The sequence below is a fragment of the Hippoglossus hippoglossus genome, chromosome 22 (genome assembly GCF_009819705.1).
Source record: "Hippoglossus hippoglossus isolate fHipHip1 chromosome 22, fHipHip1.pri, whole genome shotgun sequence".
NCBI lineage: Eukaryota > Metazoa > Chordata > Actinopteri > Pleuronectiformes > Pleuronectidae > Hippoglossus > Hippoglossus hippoglossus.
The window spans coordinates 9,684,569-9,704,472 of NC_047172.1; the positions used below are offsets into that span (position 1 = coordinate 9,684,569).

The following is a 19,904-nucleotide window of genomic DNA, read 5'->3' on the forward strand; positions in this document are numbered from 1 at the left end:
TATAGACAGTAAGATAGATGAAATATTGCTGCCAATTCAGATGTAAAGTAAACCCTCTATAATTACGATAATTGCTCCTATATATATGTTGATATGTATGTATATATGTGCTTTTTTCAAAGTTATAGATCGTGTGTGTGTGTTTTTGTGTTATAGATTCTTAACGTAACGTAACGTAACGTAACTAAAAGTAACTTAAAGTAACGTAAAGTGTCGTAACGCCACGTCACGTGACGTTACTTTTCGTTACTTTACGTCACGTCACTTTACGTCACGTCACTTTACGTCACGTCACTTTACGTTAAAAAGTAACTAAAAGTACAAAAGTAACTTAAATGTAACTAAAAGTACAAAAGTAACTAAAAGTACAGAAGTAACTAAAAGTACAAAAGTAACTAAAAATTAACTAAAAGTACCAAAGTAACTAAAACTACCAAAGTAACTAAAAAGTAACTAAAAGTACCAAAGTAACTAAAAAGTAACTAAAAGTACCAAAGTAACTAAAAGTAGCAAAGTAACTAAAACTACCAAAGTAACTAAAAAGTAACTAAAACTACCAAAGTAACTAATACTACCAAAGTAACTAAAAAGTAACTAAAAGTACCAAAGTAACTAAAAGTACCAAAGTAACTAAAAGTACCAAAGTAACTAAAAAGTAACTAAAAGTACCAAAGTAACTAAAACTACAAAAGTAACTAAAAAGTAACTAAAAGTACAAAAGTAACTAAAACTACCAAAGTAACAAAAACTACCAAAGTAACTAAAAAGTAACTAAAAGTACCAAAGTAACTAAAAGTACCAAAGTAACTAAAAAGTAACTAAAAGTACCAAAGTAACTAAAAAGTAACTAAAAGTACCAAAGTAACTAAAAAGTAACTAAAAGTACAAAAGTAACTAAAAAGTAACTAAAAGTACCAAAGTAACTAAAAAGTAACTAAAAGTACAAAAGTAACTAATGCCTAGTTTGGAACACGATTGGAACAAATATGTCAGAGATACAGAACCTCATGTTTTGATGGCGTGTAATCAAACTTTGATGCCACGCCACGGTCACACCGTGTGACGAAAAATCAATCTTTGAGTTAGTTTTAAATGACACTCATCTCAATATGAAGTTGATCTGATGAAAGCCCTACGACAAGTTCGTCAAAGTAAAAATGTGGAAAATGGCCAATATGGCCACTACAGTCAAAATGGCGGGCTTCCTGTTGCTTTTTTCCAATTGCACCTCTGACCATTTTTGTTTGTCTTGTTATTATACACCTGGGCTACGATTTTTGTGAAGATCGGTGAAAGCTAACTGAGGGGCTTTTCCTTAGATGGCGCTGTTGAGCCATTTTTCTACGCCCATTTCAAATTACTCCAGAATACAATTACCTTTTGGGGTTTTGAATTCCCTGCAAACTTTGGTAACAATTTGAGCACGTCTAGGCCCTGAAAAAGCCCCAAAAGGGAAATACAAATCCTTCGAAATACAATAGGGCCTCCCACCGGAGGTGCTCGGGCCCTAATTAGCAGGCAAGGATCGACATCGTGTCATGGACGCAGGAAGTGAAGCGTTTATCCTTGCCGCAGTGCGCAAAACGCGTGCAACGCGGAGACGTGCGCTTGGTCATTGATCGCTGTCTCCACTAAACGCAACAGGCTTCAAAATGCCTGTGCTCGGGCCCGTTAGTGCTACAACGTAGCCCTAGTTATAAATATTTGCCAGTAATGGGGTATTTCTCTTTCCAAACTTGATAATGAAAATAGTTTAACAGATGTGTTCGTATACATTTTATTTATTTATGCGAGCTATGCTAACGTTGTAATTATAAATATTTATATGTTTTATTGTTTACAACCAACAGGCCGGAAATGAAAACTGGCGTGTACCGCTTTAATTTTGACCTTATCAAGATGGCGGATGTGACAAGTCTCCAGTTTCCGGTCGTGCCCCCAGAATTCTTGTGATGACCTCACACGAATGGCGAACTACTTTTGAAATTAACAGCAAACAAACATCTGACGAGGGGAAATAACGACAGGTACGAACACATTTCCTTCGTGGCTTCGCGTCCATGTTTGTGATCCGAGTCACCGACGTGTCGACAGAGATTTGACGCGTCTTCCTCCGAGTCGCTGGCTTGTTTTTAAGTTTACAAAGGCTCTGCAGCTAATGGGCACATTCACATCTGTTAGCTTGGGGAGCAGCTAAGTAATTCAAGGCTTTATAATCAGATGTATTTGTGCAGTTAAGTCTTTAGTTCGTCTCCGTTTTGATGCAGATGCTAAGCTAACGGCTGACGGTGGTTTACTAACCTAAATAGTTAAGTTAGCAAAGTAGGTCAACAGTAATCGTGCTGCGAGCTATGCTAACGTTGCCTGGGCCTGAATTCACTGAAAGGAAAGTGAAGTGGACTGAACAGTTTAAGGTTTAACTCCATGAAAAACTGCACATTACAGAGATATAAACAAATACTGTGATGGTGATGTGTCCTGTTGTCTTAGCTGGGACCGTCACTTCCGGTGTTCTGAGCGTGGGTTGTTTTCTTAGCCTATTTTTATTTTTATTTATTGCTAAAACTAATCTGCTAATAAATAAATCCCATCAGCACCAACCAACGGGATTTCTCTCCCTCTCCCTGCCTGGACAGGAGGAGACAGGAGACAGTGACATGGCCGAGATGGAGGAAGACGTTGCGGACCTGCCAGCCAGGGAGGATGACAACGACTCAGACAGAGATGAAGACGACAGGCTGTTTGCTTGGATGGTCAATGACGACATGGATGAGGAGGAAGAAGAGGAGGAGGAGGAAGAAGAGGAGGTGGAGGAGGTGGAGGACGAGCAGCCCTTAGACATTGAGGCGTCTGAGTCGTTTGAGCTGGACACACCAGCTGAGCGCAGCGGTCACATAGCAGTTGTTGACAGAAATGTCATGTACGTGTGGGGTGGATACAAGGTAAGACCTGTCCTAAAACTCCACTCCATTAAATCAAATTTTAGTTCTGTAGCTCATATTCACAGATCACAATTTGCCTCACGGGGCTTAACAAGGTGCAACATCCTCTGTCCTAACCCCTTCACAAAAGTGAGGAAGTACTACCAAAAACAAAAAGCAGGGGGGAACAAACGTAGAAACTTCAGAGAGAGCCGGGAGTGATGGATCCCCAGGATGGACAGAAGTGCATTAGATGTTGTGTGTAACAGACCACATCAACAAAATAACAGTATTTACAACATTCATGAGAAAAGAGAGGTGTATCACTGCTCAAAGTATTTATACAAAAGAAGGAGAGATGAAGGGAGCAACAGTGACATAGTAATAACAGAGGTATTGTCAGTAATGGCAGTACATGTCAGTAGGTATATTGTATATCTAAGCAATCGAGTTGCGTGAAGTAATTACAGGGTTAATTACTTTCTTCACTCTCTCCCTCCCAACTAGTTCAGAACGCTGCAGCTCCGCTTCTTACTAGTTTTAATATATGACATCACATCACTCAATCCTGGCTTCTCTCTATTGGCTCCCTGCTCTGTTTAGAATTGATTTTAAGATTTTCACTCTAAAAGCTTTGGGTCCCAAACTACATAGCAGAAATGTTGACTCTACACGAGCCCCCTCGCGGCCTTAGACCCTCAGGTGGGGCCCTTCTGGGCGTCTCAAAGTTGAGGGGAACGTCCAAGGTGACTTTTGCCATCATGGCCCCTCGACTTTAGAAGCCTGAGGAGATGAGACCGGCAGATTCAGTGACTTCTTTTAAACCACTTGTTAAAACCCATACACACACTTTGTAAACCTTATTTTCAAATATGCTACACAAAAGAAGTGATTAATCATATTAATCACCTCCCCCCCCCCTATAGAATGCACAAAACCACGGATTCTTTGACTTGTATCTGCCGAGAAGTGAAATCTGGACATACAACATGGAGTCAGGTGTATGGTGAGTATTTGCATATAAATTGCATATAGTATGCCTAAAGTAGCTTTGCATAAAGTAGTCCGATTTCAACAAAACATCATATGTTCACAGGACAAAGCATGTAGCCGGAGGTAACCTACACACATCCATGTCAGGCAGCTGCGGGGTGTGTGTCGATGGAGTCCTCTACCTATTTGGAGGTCATCATGCCAGGGGAAACACAAACAGGGTACAACAGTTTGTGTGTTTCCCACAATCTTCTGTTGTTTTCAAGTGATTTGCGTGATGCCTGTTCATCAGAGCTTGAAGAATGTCGGCCTGCTGTTTCTTCTCAGATCTACCGCCTGCCCCTGAGAGCTCCCAGCCTTGTGTGGGAGGAAATGACAGATCTTAAAGGCTTCCCTCCGTCGTCCAAGGACAAGTTAGGCTGCTGGGTTCAGAAGAACAGGTGAAGGATGACTGCATTTCTTTTCTTTTTTTCAGGGTTCTGATGTGAAACATGGTGATTAACAGCTTATTCAAATTGTAATATTCAAGTTCCGGGTATTAATGTTACTGAGGGATGAATCTTAGAAAGTTCGTCTTCATTGATAAACATGAGCTCCCAGATCCCCAGCAGGAAGCTTCAAGATCCTTTTTTATTTTAATTACATGGCTAATTATTACATTGGTGAGAAGGGAAACCTTAGACACAAAATAGTATTTTAAATGTTTTCTATCTAAAGAAACAACAATGTGCTGTTCTCCTCTAGAAGTAGATCAGCAGGACACACCACATTGTTCGTGATTTGGTTTTTCTATAGTTTGAGTAGTTAATACACAAGAATAAATGAGAGACAATCGTAGTTTTCTTTGAAGTGACATTTTACAAATGTTTGTTCATTGCTTTCACAGGCTCATATTCTTTGGGGGCTATGGCTACGTCGTACAGGGACCTCATCGAGGGACGTTTGAATATGATGAATCCTCTTCTCTCGTGGTTTGTAGTTACTGAAGATACTTGTCCCTCTAAACCAGGGGTATTCAACTAAAATATAAAGAGGTCCAGTTAGAGAAAATTTCTTGAAGCAAAGGTCCGGAAGATCATAATGTCTAACTATTTAGTGTGATATATATTTAAGTAGCCTAGTAGTTCTATCAACATCTGCATGTACTAAACACCTGACTGTCAAATCAAATGAATTCAGTACGATTCAAAAACTTTTTGACAATATTTATTGTCACGTAACATAGAACAGAACATATATGTATGATTGCAGATATGTATAATGTTCTCTCATGAACTAAATAAAAGTAGGGCTGCATTTCAAAATAAGAGAAAATAAATAAAATGTGAAAATTGTGCATGTTCAAATAAAGGGCTTAACTTCAGAAAAATAAAATAAAGGGAGCAAAAGCTTGAATTTCCCTTTTTCTGTTTCACATCTTGACTCAAAAGTCTCAACCAATTTTACAGATAATAAATCTCAACAATTGAACAGTTTTAGAATCACTTTCTTCCCCTCTTATATCCCTTTCTCCGTCTCACTCCTGTTTCTCAACTTTCTCTGTCTCACTCCTGTTTCTCCACATTCTCCGTCTCACTCCTGTTTCTCCACTTTCTCCGTCTCAGTCCTGTTTCTCTCCCTTTCTCCGTCTCACTCCTGTTTCTCCACATTCTCCGTCTCACTCCTGTTTCTCCACTTTCTCCATCTCACTCCTGTTTCTCTCCCTTTCTCCATCTCACTCCTGTTTCTCTCCCTTTCTCCATCTCACTCCTCTGTTTCTCTCCCTTTCTCCGTCTCACTCCTCTGTTTCTCTCCCTTTCTCCGTCTCACTTGTCTGTTTCTCTCCCTTTGTTTTCTCTACCTGTATCGCTATCTTTCTTTTTCTTTCTACCGTCTTCTCATGTGTAACTTGCCTCTAACTCTCTCATCTGTCTGCACTGTATAGTCGCAATGTTTACCACCTGGAATGCACAGACTTGATTGGCTGAGTAGTATCACGTGGGATGGCTTAACTCGCATGCAATTGGTCTGTGCATTTCTCATCCGCTAAACCACTACCGTAAAGACTACAAAAGCTACACTGATTACAAATAGAAGCGCCCCGTCAGGTTTTAAATCATAACCTTCTGTTTTGGCTGTAGGTCCGGGTCCGTACGGGACGGCTTCTGGGTCCGGGTCCGGACCCGGACCGCGGTCTGCCTGTTAGTGACCTCTGCTCTAAACAATGAACATACATGTTTCATGGTTTAATTTGTGTATATTCTGAAATTCTGTTAGATTAAAGTAAAACATTGTTCTGACGGAGTGAAGAAAAATATAGTTTGTGAAGGAGGCAGAACTTCAGCTTTGTTTTAGAAACTTCATTTTCTCCTGAAGGTCAACGTGCATGTTGCAGTTTACCCGAGAATCTGATTCTTTATATGAACAACACAACAAAGCCAGTAAGATTTTACAACAGTGACTTCCACTGGTCTTTCTCTGAATGTATTCCCCTGTGTATGTTTGCTGCAGTGGGACAGCCCCGGGCGAGGTTGGAACAATCACATTCATATCTTGGACCTGGAGACATTGACATGGAGTCAGCCCATAACCACGGTAAACAAACATACTTCAGCTTTACACACACAGAGCCATTGTTCAGGTCGTTACCCCCCCCCACCACATTAATTTTTTTATTTTTTATTTCAGGAATATGTGAAATCCTTTGAATATTTACCAGAGCAAAATATTTGACATGATTCTTTTCCTGTCTGGCCCGATGTAGGGGAACGCTCCATCACCCAGAGCCGCTCATGCCTGTGCCACAGTTGGTAACAGAGGTTATGTGTTCGGGGGACGATTCAAGGTAAATAATCTCCGTCATAAACACTATATTGTTCAGGAGTCACAGGTTTGCCAAATGCAACATATGGATATATTTTGCCACATGTCATCCAATCATAACTCATTTTCTGTGTTCAACAGAACTACCGACTAAACGACCTGCACTACATTGACCTGGACACGTGGGAGTGGCATGAAATGTGAGTGTTGTCCTTTTATTCTCATGCTTAGCCCTAATACTAATAATTGAGCCTGATATTGACCGTTATGACTCATTGTGCGACAAAAGTAATACAGTTTTTCCACTCCCCAGTATGAATGTGGTTCCTCTACCTTCCAGAATTCTCTCAATTGTCCCGTTCTTGTTCAAATATTCCCGACTGACTCCCCCTTCCGTCCTGCAGGAACGTTCCCCAGCAGTGTCCCGTGGGCCGGTCCTGGCACTCCTTCACTCCTGTGTCATCGGACCACATCTTCCTATTCGGAGGCTTTACCACAGAGAGAGAGACACTGAGTAAAATCTGACTCTTGACTTTCAGTAGGGAGATCATAATGATTACCTGAAAACGATGCCTGATCTCACTGAGCTGCTCATATCTTGATTTTCAGGTGACGCCTGGCTTTACTCTGTGAGCAAGAACGAGTGGAAGCCTTTCAAACACGGTCACGCACAGAGTCCCAGGTGATTAGCTCCTCTGAACTGTGATCATGTGGTTGTGTGTTTGGGAGAATGTGAAGCACTGAAGGTATACTGTGTTCGTTTCAGGCTGTGGCACACGGCTTGCTCGGGTCCTGATGGGGAGGTGTTTGTGTTTGGAGGTTGTGCCAACAACCTGTTGTCTCATCACAGAGCTGTAAGCTATTTTCTCCTCAAATATCTCAGTTTATTAACAGTTTGTCCTACTAATTTCCTGATTTTCACTTGACAGGCTCACAGCAACGAGCTACTGGTTTTCAATGTTCAACCCAAATCGCTAGTTGGGTGAGTTTATACAGAAAAAAAAAACAATACTCTATGACGTACATTTTTTAAATATCTGAAACTGATACGTGAATCTTCTCATTGTTTCGTGCTCACGTGCACATCTCTCCCCACTGTGCAGGTTCTGTATGGAGGCCATTCTGCAGCACAGGGAGCGCTTATCCAGTTACTGGGACTGTCTCCCCAAACCCATCCTGCACAGCCTCAAACAGAGAATGGCACGCGTCAACACACTGGGCTCTTAGACGAAGAGGAGGCTTACAATCGAACCCTGAGCATTGCAAGAGGAAGTGTATGTATGTATGGAAGAGATGCTTGTTTCTCTCAGAGCAGGTAGTCCTACCTGAACATTAGTTTAATGTGTGTTTGGACACTTGCGTACATGAAACTAAATCTTAAAGCAATAGGGAGCAGCTGTGGACTTGCACACTAAGGTTGAAGCTTCTTCTGTTTATTACCCTGTAACTGTCATGAAGCCAGTAGAACCGTCAGTGGAGGAGCAGAGCTCGTGAGGTTCAGCCTGTCAGTGCAGCATGAACGGTTCTGCTTTCTTTGGACAGCAACATTTTCCAGAAGGATTTTTCACCACTTCAACAAGAGGCTAAATATTGGCATAATATTCTGTCCATATTATTACATAAATGTCTCTACTACTGTAGTGGATGAGTAAATGATACACAGGTAATTCTATTGTAGCCAAGCACTACACTGAACAGGTTTCTACGGAGGTGTTAAATATTAAGAAAAATCATGAGTTTCTTAAAATATGAGGTGTTTTTAGCCCGATCGAGATTTTTGGGGGTTGATGGAGATACTGATATGTAGGAGAGAAAAAATGACAATATTTGGGCAAAAAACTTAGATGACATTATCCAACCCTTATAACAAAGCAATTTAACCAAGGCTTGTTTGATCATGAACGTTATTATAAATATAAAGACATGTAAAATATAAAATTATTTTCATATAACAAACACACATAGCAATGTGTCTAAAAGGCTCATATCAGCCTATGTTATTGGCCAGCTGATAAACCAGTCTGGCTTTGTAGTAGTAGATACCGTTTTATCTTATAATAAGGACAGAAAACACCAATCATGTATTAACAATTTCAGAGAGACCACTGGAAGAAAGAGGAAAATGCATTGTTCTGACGGAGTGAAGAAAAATATAGTTTGTGAAGGAGGCAGAACTTCAGCTTTGTTTTTAGAAACTTCATTTTCTCCTGAAGGTCAACGTGCATGTTGCAGTTTACCCGAGAATCTGATTCTTTTTACGAACAACACAACAAAGCCAGTAAGATTTTACAACAGTGACTTCCACTGGTCTTTCTCTGAAGCCAACTTAAAAAGTCTCCATCGTCTAAACACTACTTTCTGTGGTGCAAAGGCCGAACCAGTTGCTTTGAGTTTTATTTTTAAAAAGGTCTGTTTCTGAAATGATTCCTATAACTAATGTCTGTCACAGTGTGGAGTTCTTACAGACCTAAAACTACTGCTTTGTGCTACACGAGCTCATCTACTCTGGGTGTTAACTTTTAGTTTTTATTTGTATATACAGTTATTTATATAATTGTGAGGAAGTGTGTTGGTTCTGTGGTCTGAAAATGGCTTTTAAAAGCCTTTCAATCAAGTGGCTCCTGTAGCGTTGAATCTTATTAAAATCAATAAATTAATATACCGAAAGTACAGTGGATGTTTGGCCACAATGCACTGAAATGCCTCTTGTCAGTCGGGCTGTGTATTCGCCCAGTTTGCACAATGTTCCCTTTTGTGTGTTTTTTTTAATTGTAGGATTCAATGAAGAGTGTTAACTTTGTATTCAAAGAAATAAACACATACAAATGCTTGGTTTCTGTTACTCATCTTTGTTAATTTACAGGTTTTCATTTCAAACATTGATGGGCAACAAATACAATCAATTTAAAAAATAAAATTATTCATGTTGAAACAAGGTCACCGCAGATTTTAACCAGCAGAACCTCACGACGATGACTTTGGCAGAGTTTAACTGAAATGGGTCAAAGTGTGAAGTTCTGTGTCGATGAAATACTTCAAGTTCATCACGTCTGTTGACCTGTCTCTTTATTTCTTCTTAGCAGCCAACAGGTTTGGAGCAGACACTTTAACTTTCCCAGGCATGTTTCTGAAGAGGTCACAGTCCTGCAGCACAGAATGATAAGAAGAGTTTGAATTGTAAGAAAGATAAAACTACTATATGATTAATACTGAAACTAATGACTTGATACAAAAAAGACAAAGCAAGGCACTGCAGAAAAAAATAAAAAGACTCACAATGGCTGACAAGTGTGCCGCAATGCATAGATGCATTTTTTGTATCTTTGTATTTTTTCCAAAACAAGATTGTCTTGATTTTCTTCCTTATTTTAAAATGAAATACTTTTTCCAAACAAATGCTCCTTTTCCTTGTTTTTCCTTTCCTCATTGATGACTATTGATTACAGCATTATCATTAATACATTTAGTCCATAAAATGCTGAAGAATCACTCAAACGCAGCTTCAGAGCTCAAGGTGACGATTTAAACAAGCTCATTTTGTCTGATCAACTGTCAAAATCTATAAGTTATAATAATATAAAAACAAAAGCTCATCCAGATACTGAATGTTTATTCTTAATAAATGACTTATTTGATTATCAAGAATGAAGATTTTCTTTGTAATTGCTTTAAATCAACTTGATGTAATGATCCATGTGTTCAACCTTACAAATGATTTAATTAGATGAAAATCTGGAGTTAATTTTAAACCGATCACTAAAGTACAGTCAATGCTTTTACCTTGACGCTGCGGAACAGGTCCTTTTCTCTTGTTGAGGCCTCTTTGGCTTTCATGAAGCTCAGAACAGCCGTACGTGCAGCTGGTAGGAACAAAACAACACCACTGTTATTTCTAAAAGCACTAGTTCACTCTAAAGAAGTACGAGAATAGATCATTGCTTGTTACCTTTTCCTTTCTTCTGAGAACCTGGTGTCAGTTTAACCTTGTGTCTGTGTAAAAAACAAATGACTCATTATTCCTTGCGCTCGTCACACTTTTACCTGCTCAAAGATTTAATAGCACATACTTGTAGTTGGAGAGGGCAGTGTACGGAGCACAGACGGGCACAGCAAACAGCAGCACGTCCTCAGAATGAGGCTGCCCTGACAGAGAGGTGAGCAGATTCTCTGCTTCCTGCGCAACACAGAAATAAAGGATTTGAAAGTAACCGAGGATGTTGAAAGACTTATCTACAGTTAGAGTTTTACATTAAGAACCCACCTCAGCTCCAGGGTTGTCCTGGTCTGCCTCGTCCTCCTGAAAGAAAAGACAGCATAGATATGTAAAATGCATTCAAATACACAAACAGCACATCATGGCAGATGAATTGGGACAAGTCCAACTCAGCAAGTGCAAAGACCAGCGACAATTTACACATCATTCAAATCCACATCCCATTCTGTATGAAAGCCAAACTAGGACGGAGGCACATTTTAAAAAGGTTTCTCTTGGCAGGTGACTGTAACCATCAGATTTTGCCAGCAGGCAGAGTGGTCATCTACCTTGTCTTCCTGTTCGGCAGGACCTCCGTCCCCGCCCTCCTCTCCTTCCACCTGCTCTGGTTTGTTTGCTGCCGTTTCCGTGTTACGAGGTTTCTGAGGTTGTTTCTGAGGCGGGGGTCTCCTGATGGGTTCGTCTTTACCTTTCCCCTTCTTTCCTTTCTTCCCTTTATCCTTCTCCTCCTTGGTGGAACCGGCGGACTAAAGGAGACACAATGTTATTTATTGTGAAACTCTGAAAACTGCAACAACACTGAAAATACAGCAGATGTTGTCATGGCAATGTCAGTGTACAGCAGGTACAGTAACAACCATGTGTTTTTCATCCTCACCCCGAGCAGCTGCATCATCAGCTCCCTGTCCTCTTCATCCTGGTCTTTGTACTTTTCTTTTATCTTCTTCAGTTTGTTCTAAAGGAGGAACACACACACACGAACAGCCAAAAAAAGAAGAATCAGTTGAGGTTCAAGATTCATCCATCAAATAATAAAAATCCTCATCAAAATACAGTTTTACCGAATAATTCAGATTTTGTTGAACCATCATATACACATTGACGACAGTTCTCTTTCCATTGCTGATCATGGAAAAGTTTTTACTGAATTCAGTGTAGGTTTTGTTTTGGGTAGAGTTGTATTTTCTCATAAATTTGGATTTTTAAACTCGTGATGTTATATATTTTTTAAACATTTAATGATTTCAAGCCAAATTTCACCGACTTCCAGACTTCTCTCTTCCTCACCTTCTGACCTCTCTTCAGCGGCTGCTGTGAGGGGCCTCCTGCGGGGCCCACTGAGGGGCCTACCACACCTTTGGGCCCCTGGTCGGCTGCCGATCCACCGGGTGAAATGTCGGTCTTTTCCTCGGCGTCACAACCCTCCTGTTTCGGTTTCTTCTTCTCTTCTCTATGGGTGAAGTCAGAAATACCGGACAACTTAACTAATGCTTTTATAAAAATCAAAAACATTATAGACATATTCATCCATTTCCCAGAGCCCTGTTCGAAAGTGACAATCCTAAAATTAATAGTTCTGATCTCACAGGGTCTATATGAATAATCTTGGTGTCTATATAAAGGTGACACTTGTGAGATTACTGCAGAGGTGTTAGCGTCAGTATAGATGTTAATGGATCAGATTAAATGAAGACAGGATGTGAAATAAATGACTAATTTAGGATGAATGTCCTCTGTGAAATCATGCAAATGTAACGCTAAGACCTCCAGCAACCCATAGAACAACATCTGAACGTTATCTGTGACACATTCTACTCTAATAAAGATAGAGGGGTTGTAGAAGAGATATGTTTAGGCACCATCTCCAACTTATTTACTTAAATGTCACTATAGATTTTCATTTAAACCGTACCTTACCCTAATACTCAAATCAAAGAAAAATAAAATACTCAAGAAACTTTGAAGGAAAGAAGAACAAACTTCCACTAAAGTACATTCATATTTAATTAATTAGTTAATTCTGTTACTATATCAACAACCATCAGCACATGTCTCATACTTGTAATTGGTTTGTAAAACTTTCTTTTTACAGTCTACAAATGTGTGACATGTTTACGTCAGTTGAAATCAATCAACTTTTTTAATTCTACATTCTTTATGTTGAGAAGGTCGGATTTATCCATCCACTCACCTCCTCTGCTTGGCAGGCATGTGTTTCTTCAGCTGTGAGTCCACCTCCGCCTGAATAGCAATGAATGAATTAACGCGAGTAAAAACAATTGTTAAAAATGTATCTGACTCGGATGGAATTGTTTAAAATGACGAAGACGATTTACCCGAGTGGTTGTTTCCTTTTTGAAGCCTGGGTTCTGAACACTTCTAGAAATAAGGAGGGATTTGATTTAATCAAGTGGCAGCTACAGAATGATTAAGTAGAAAGTGGAGAAAGGAGTTTTCACTCCAAGCGTGGGTAACGTTACCTGCTGGGCTGTAAGTGAGTGAGGGAGATGGTCGTATCCGGAAAGCTGAATTCTTCACTGTCTCCGTCCTCTGTCTCCTTTTCCCTCCCACTCTCCTCTTCGCCTGCTTCTCCCTCCTCCTTTTTCACCTCCTTGTTCTCTCCGTCTCCTTCCGCTCTTTCCTCCCCCGGATCTTCGTTGCTGCTGTCGTCACCTGCGAAAGGCAACAGAAATTTAGTTTCAACACTTTTGAACATCATTGTTACAAACGTCTGTCACCTTGTGTCCTCCCACCTATCAGCTCCTCTCCCTCCTCTAACAGCTCGGCAGTTCTGGACCTGACGTCATCCATATCTTCCTCTACAGTTTTCACCTTTCTCTCGCCTTTGTGCCGAAACACGCTCTGTTCATCCACCTGCAAGAATTAAACATTAGTATCAGAGGATGACAAAGAGTTTAAATGTTACAGCTCTGGAAGGTTTTTACCTTGAAGAGGAATCCAAAGCCCATGATCAAGTACGAAGGAGGCAGGAAGTTTTTCTTCCCTGGAGAGAAACATAACAAATGTTAAATTCTCACAACAGTTACACTTCTTATATATTGTACTGATGCCAAATAAAAATCATATGCTTTAAATGATAGTGTTAGATACCTCTGATCATGAAACTTCCAGTGGTCAGGTATTCTCCAGATGGAGCCGTCTTAGACACCTGAATTATAAAAAATATATATTTATATTTGACATAACTCTTTATTTTTATTTCCTCATGTTTGACGACACTCTGAACCTAAACCTGCTGAGTTCTTCACCATTAATCAGCAATGTTTTAGTGAGTCAGCATTTTTATTAAAGACCTTTTTAAAACCCTAATGAATAAAATGTAAGACCTATGTCATGTGCGACAGATATGATGGAATATCAATCTTACACTTCTGCATAACTGAAGATTAGGTGAGGCAGCCAAGTAGAGAATAAACCTTGTAAGGCTATGTTATCTTACAACTACAGGCTGAGACAGTAGGTATCCAAAGTCTTTCCCCGAAGCCAAGTGTGCAGAGATAAATCAGTTATCAGTTCCACATTGAGCTTGTTTGTACTTTTATTACAGCGTGCTAAAATCTGTATCATTGAGATAGAACTAAAACACACAAAGATATTACAAACTATACATGCTGCAAAACATTTCTCTTGAAAAAAAAACTATTTTTAAAGCACAGCGGCAGTGGCGTTAAATGAACTTTAACATAATCAAGACCTACCTAAACACATTTAAGACTTGGTACTTAATATATGAGCATATTTAAGACTTATTAGGTCAAACATTTTTATTTAATTTTGGACTTTTTTAGACTTTTAAAGACCCTGCAGAAACCCCGTATATAACATGTCTAGAAATGTCAAAGTGCACCACCAAAGATTAAGTTATGTAAAATGAATTGTACTTAATAATAATAATAGTAATGACCACATCATGTAAAAAACATAATTCCCAATGTTTTATCAAATTACAAAGACTGGTGTCTGAGAAATGAAACTAACAGAAAAAAAAAAGAGAAAAATCCAAAGAGATGAGAGAAGACAGATGCAGATTAATCCCATGAACTCGAAAATTAGTATTCAGTAACATACAAAATACCAGTATAAAGACGAGAAAGAATGTTGATGACTAACCTGATGATGATGGACCCACCAAGCGCTGGTGATGATCTTGGCGTCCCAGGCAGCGCTGTAGCACACGGACATGGTGCCGGCCTCTGTCAGGGTGCGAGGAGGGATGGGAACACCTGGAGCGGGAGGAAGGAGATGTGCAGGTAATAAATTATTTAAAAAGTCAAATTAACCAATATCACAAAACAGGACAAATGAAGTTAAACAGTGGAGAGAAAGGAAAAGAGAAAAACCACACGTGCAGATGTACCTGTAGTGTTTTTGATGACGCAGCTAGTGGCTCCGTGGAGGTCAGCGTGAACGTAGACGTCACCTGATAAAGTAAAGACACACATGATGAACCAGCTCAGTTAAAAAAAATATTCATCTTTTTTTAGTGTAAGAGCTTGTGTGTGGGAGTTTCTCCATTACCGGCCCGGAGGTAGCGTTTGACGATGATCTCGTTTTGCTGCTGGTCCCTTCCTGCAATGATGAGGTAATTCTCCGAGCTGATGAACCAGAGGAACTTCTCAAACCTGCCACAAGGGGAAAAGGGCACCAGTACTTAGAACACACACTGATTCAAAACAAAGTCTGGATATGTGCCTAACACGTGGTGACGGGTGACTCACCAGTAGACTTTCCTGGCCTTCTGAATGGTGGTCACCGTCTGGACCTCCTTCAGGGTTTGCTGCGTTTTCTTCTCTGCAGATTTCATGGCCTGGAACGATTTTCAACAGCACATTCTTCATCAAAGTGCAAAAAGCATCCCAACTTCTGTCTTGTGTTAATAGATCATCTTCAGAATTATGGTTACAAAGAGCGTAAACTATGTTCTGAGACACAAATATATAAATAGATGTCACAGCTTTCTCACCTTGCCCACTGCTTCCATGGTTTTCTGTTCTTTCTTTTCAGCGGTGCGTTTGAAGTCGTAGTACCTAAGAAAAGCACGAAGACGCAATCCATCAACTGTAAGAACAACAACGGCAGCTCTCATCGTATAACGTCTAATTCTATGTTCCATGTACATTTACCGTTTGGCATTGGCGTACGCCGACAGGCCGAGGTCCACGTCCACCAACATGGGCTTGTTCCTCTGCAGCTTCTTGCCCTGTCCTTTGTCTTTGTTCTTGTTTCTCTTCCCTTTCTCCTCCACCACATCTTTCTTTACTTCCTCTTCCTGGTCTTCCTCAGAAATATATGGATTCCTAAAGGGGAAAAAATACACATGAGCCAAATTGCGCAATGGTGGGCAGAATGTTTCTGTACGAGCGATGGTCTCACTTTAAAAGCATGGTGATATGGTTGGTCTGCAGCTTCAGCTCCTTGATGGCGGACGCCACGGGGTCTCCAGCATCCTGCGCTTCCTTGACGATAGTGCCGATCTCAGTCCAGTCCACCTGATTGGCCAAAGCACTGCGCACCACCTGCAGCGCCCTCTCCACCATGGGCAGGTTCATCTCCACCAGTTCACCTTTTACTCTGTCCACCTCCTGCAACACATCGGATAAGGTCGCTTCAAGTTTTCTGCTAATTCTTCTCAACAAGGCAAAGTCACATGCAGACATGAGGATGAGCAGGTTTCATTATGTGCAACATTGATTTATGGCAGAAAAAGGTCAAAGCTGCATGTTGCTAACCTGCACTTGGTGCAAAGCCTCCAGCCTCTGCTCGTGGTCTCGTTTCACATTTTCCAACTTCTTCATAGCCTGTTTCTCCTGGTGTAAGGCCTTCACGTCGATCTTCTGGCTCTCCATCTTAGAGAAGAACTCGTCCACTGCCTGAGCGAGAGGATCACACCGGATTGATATCACATTCTTGCAAAAAAGTCTTAATCTATATTGAAATTGAGAAAAATTAGCAGTAAGAGATAAAGCGAATGAGCAGTGATGCAGCTTTTCACCTTGTCAAACGTGTCAAACTCCAAGTAATGGCTCTTTGCATGCTGGGCGAAGAGGAATGGATGGAATTCATCATATCTGTGAGCAGACAACATCCTCATATATTAATAAACCATATTATAAATGACCAAGTAAAAAAGCATGTATAATATTCATCTATTTTATGAATCGTGCATTACACTAAACAGGACGTACGTGAGCAGTTCTTCAATGGGTTTGCCAGGAGTTAAGCTTGGTTTCTTGTCACACTTTTGAATGATGTAACCCTGGAATTAAACAAAAAGCAACTTGTGAATGTACCACATGTATAACTGGACCTCAAACGCACTGTCTCCTCTAAATAAAGATTCTTTACTTTGCCGCTAAAGTTCGCCGTTTTTTCCATGTAGGTTTCTGCAACCTGCATGGCCTCCAGGATTTTCGGTGCAACTGAAAAGCAGAAAACACAAAACACAACATAACATTACAGCCATTATCAAAGAAAATCTCAAACTTTAAGCTATCACCAAACCACATGACAGCAAACTTGTCTCCAGCTGCTCCACTTTACCTTGGGCAGCGTCAACTTGGCTGTCAACTTTGACGGAGCCCGACAGTCCCACTTCTATCAAGCTGTGTTCTATCAGAGTGGCTCCGTAAGCTGGAGAGGAGATTGGAAAAGAGACAAAACACAGTTCAGTGTAGGATGTCACTCAGTAGAGCACGTTCCATCACAGAGTCCAAACAATACTACACATGATTATCTACTTCTTATAGTGGTAATATAAAACAAAAAAGAAGACGTCTGAAAACCAAAATGACAATGTAATATATATTTTCTCGTAACTATGTGTATCTGGTATTGGTAATAGTATTAAATCAATGTACTATGTTGCAATGATCCTGGATCCACCCCTTAATTCACATACACCCCAAAATGTAATGGCTTCTTCCCAGGTCCCATCCCTCCCTTGATGAAAATCTGTTTAGTGGTTCCTGTGTATTCCTGCTAACTAACTAACAAACAAATAAATAAACAGATGCATGTGACACAGACTATTTGCTGCCTGGTTACTTACGGAGAAGAGGATTCAGGACCCTTTTCACTTGGTCCCCATTTGGTGCATTGCTGAGAATTTCAGTGAGTCTATACAAAAAAGAATATATATATATATATATATATATATATATCACTGACACAGTAATGATAAATGTTCACTGAAATCAACATGCAGGTGTAAAGACGCGGTTACCGCTCCAGACTGATGAGGGGCTCAGGAGGCCTGGCATTCTCCACAGGGTACCGCTCTCTCACAGCAATCTTGACATCTTCTACCTCGGCGGTGCGAAAGCGCAGCAGGTTCAGGATGGTGTACTCATGGTCTGTAAGTATGACGTTTCCCTGAAAACGGATACAGACAGGTCTACATTCAACTTGTGCACAAAGCGATAGCATCTGAAAAGGAAAAAGGCTGAAGGGGGAATATTCTGACCCTGTCGTATAGTTCAACAATCAGGTGGTAGGCGGCTTCATCTGAACCAAACTGGATGTCCACGATCCTGTCGATGCCGAGCTGCTTAACCTCGGTCAGCCGACGTGACTTCAGGTGTTTTCGACACTACAGAGAAAAAGGCAGTTGCTTTAACTTCATCACGACAACCAACCAATAAATGAGTGAGTTTAAAACTGCTGTGGGAGTTTTGCTTTTTAAAAATCAGCGATTACAAATAACCAGTAGCCTCAACACTGACATGTATTATATGATGAAATTAACATATCAAAGTCTCTGTGTGATGTTCAATAACAACAATTTTGGAAGATAATTCAATAGAAGGGTATTAAAAGGATATTAGCTATTATTTTTTTATAGTGACACTTTAGACAACAACATTTACTCCTCAATAATCAATAAACAAAACATCAATCAGATCTTTAGTCTAAGTTCAAAGATCAAAGTTCTTACTTTCATTGCGAAGCCTGAAGGCATCATGTTCTTGGGCCATTCGAAGTCTGTCGAGTGAATCCGAGTCCCAGATTCAATGAGAATAATAGCTTTGCTGTCGGGTCTGAACCAAAAACATCACAAACAGTTACACACTGACTGATTGTGGAATATATCTACGTTTATTCATTAAAGAGCAATTATAGGTACTTGCACTTTACTTGAGGACGTCTCTTTCATTCTACTCTTTACATCTGAATGGATATGAGTGTTTGTGTGTGTATGTGTATATATGTGCACTATGACTAATTTTACTGATGCATGAGGTCAACAAAAAACATTCTATGGTCTAATTGTAATTGTTTTTGTTTGTTCTAGGGACAGGCATTGGAAATCATCTGTGCATGTATTGTATCTATCATTATTAAATGAACATTAAAACACATTGTACAGTGTTATACAATACTTTCTACTCAACTACATTTATTTGTCAGCTGCAGTGTTACTATGCAGACTCCGATTTAGAGACTTAGAATGAGTTCAGCTTGGATAGCAATGCATCAGTGATCAATAAATAATACAATATTTACCAATTCTGCAAAAACAAATACTTAACTTTTAATACTTAATACTGCAGATAATATTTCCTTATTTATATTTACAATTTTGAATGCAGCACAGTGTTTTGGAGGTTTGAGTATTGTTATCAGTAGTAGAGGTAGAGTAAGACGTGTTCATGCCCTATCAAAGGCCAATCTGGGGGAACTTTTGGAGACAACTTCTCAAACAGTGCTCACTTCTGCAGCCGGATGAGATACGTCTTGTTGTCGATGTCGTACACGTTGTTTACTCGCATGCCCATGTAGCTGCGAAGGAAGAGGACACAGCGAACGAATGAATGGATCCAACACCAGCAAAACACATCCACGATAGCATTAGCACAGCCAGAGGAGGCTAAAGTGAAGTTAGCACACCTAGCTGGAGGAAAACAAAACACCTACTTGGCGTTGATCTCGGCGATAACCGCTCGGATGTCCTGGGTGGTGAACCGTGTCTTCATGGCGACTTTGGGAAGAGGCTACGAATACAAAATAAAAAAAGAAAGAAATGGAAACACTGAATGTAAACGATCACATTTCTAGTGCAGCAACACCAGCAGTGAAGTGGGAAACATGCAGGGGGTGAATGCGCATGCGCGGTAATGACAAGCCCTACGGAAGCCGAAGGGGAGCAGAAAGGAGCAGGTCCACGCCTTCTTTTC

The 19,904-nt window shown here is 40.3% G+C and overlaps 2 protein-coding genes across 2 annotated transcripts; one reads left to right on the top strand and one right to left on the bottom strand.

Moving 5' to 3' along the window:
• Positions 1-1,876: 1,876 nt before the first annotated feature.
• On the top strand, positions 1,877-8,527 carry klhdc2 (kelch domain containing 2). The gene is made up of 14 exons (XM_034576471.1): positions 1,877-2,027; positions 2,637-2,942; positions 3,848-3,927; positions 4,018-4,135; positions 4,242-4,354; positions 4,801-4,885; positions 6,405-6,488; positions 6,658-6,738; positions 6,858-6,916; positions 7,121-7,230; positions 7,326-7,398; positions 7,483-7,570; positions 7,646-7,698; positions 7,820-8,527. Exons 2-14 carry the CDS (start codon positions 2,658-2,660, stop codon positions 7,941-7,943), a joined length of 1,353 nt encoding a protein of 450 aa, XP_034432362.1. The 5' UTR covers positions 1,877-2,027; positions 2,637-2,657; the 3' UTR covers positions 7,944-8,527.
• A 1,018-nt stretch (positions 8,528-9,545) lies between these two features.
• On the bottom strand, positions 9,546-19,847 carry LOC117756121 (nuclear export mediator factor NEMF-like). The gene is made up of 32 exons (XM_034576467.1): positions 19,645-19,847; positions 19,441-19,509; positions 18,665-18,767; positions 18,194-18,319; positions 17,954-18,102; positions 17,780-17,847; positions 17,272-17,361; positions 17,077-17,150; positions 16,917-16,987; positions 16,724-16,799; positions 16,461-16,601; positions 16,105-16,313; positions 15,855-16,028; positions 15,695-15,758; positions 15,450-15,538; positions 15,250-15,353; positions 15,089-15,151; positions 14,842-14,954; positions 13,822-13,879; positions 13,656-13,714; positions 13,464-13,584; positions 13,191-13,383; positions 13,047-13,089; positions 12,902-12,951; positions 11,998-12,160; positions 11,588-11,665; positions 11,259-11,456; positions 10,978-11,013; positions 10,784-10,890; positions 10,663-10,706; positions 10,497-10,576; positions 9,546-9,860 (listed from the first exon to the last, which is right to left on the bottom strand). The coding sequence occupies exons 1-32, from the start codon at positions 19,701-19,703 to the stop codon at positions 9,783-9,785; spliced, it is 3,150 nt and encodes a 1,049-aa protein (XP_034432358.1). The 5' UTR covers positions 19,704-19,847; the 3' UTR covers positions 9,546-9,782.
• Between the last annotated feature and the right edge of the window lie 57 nt (positions 19,848-19,904).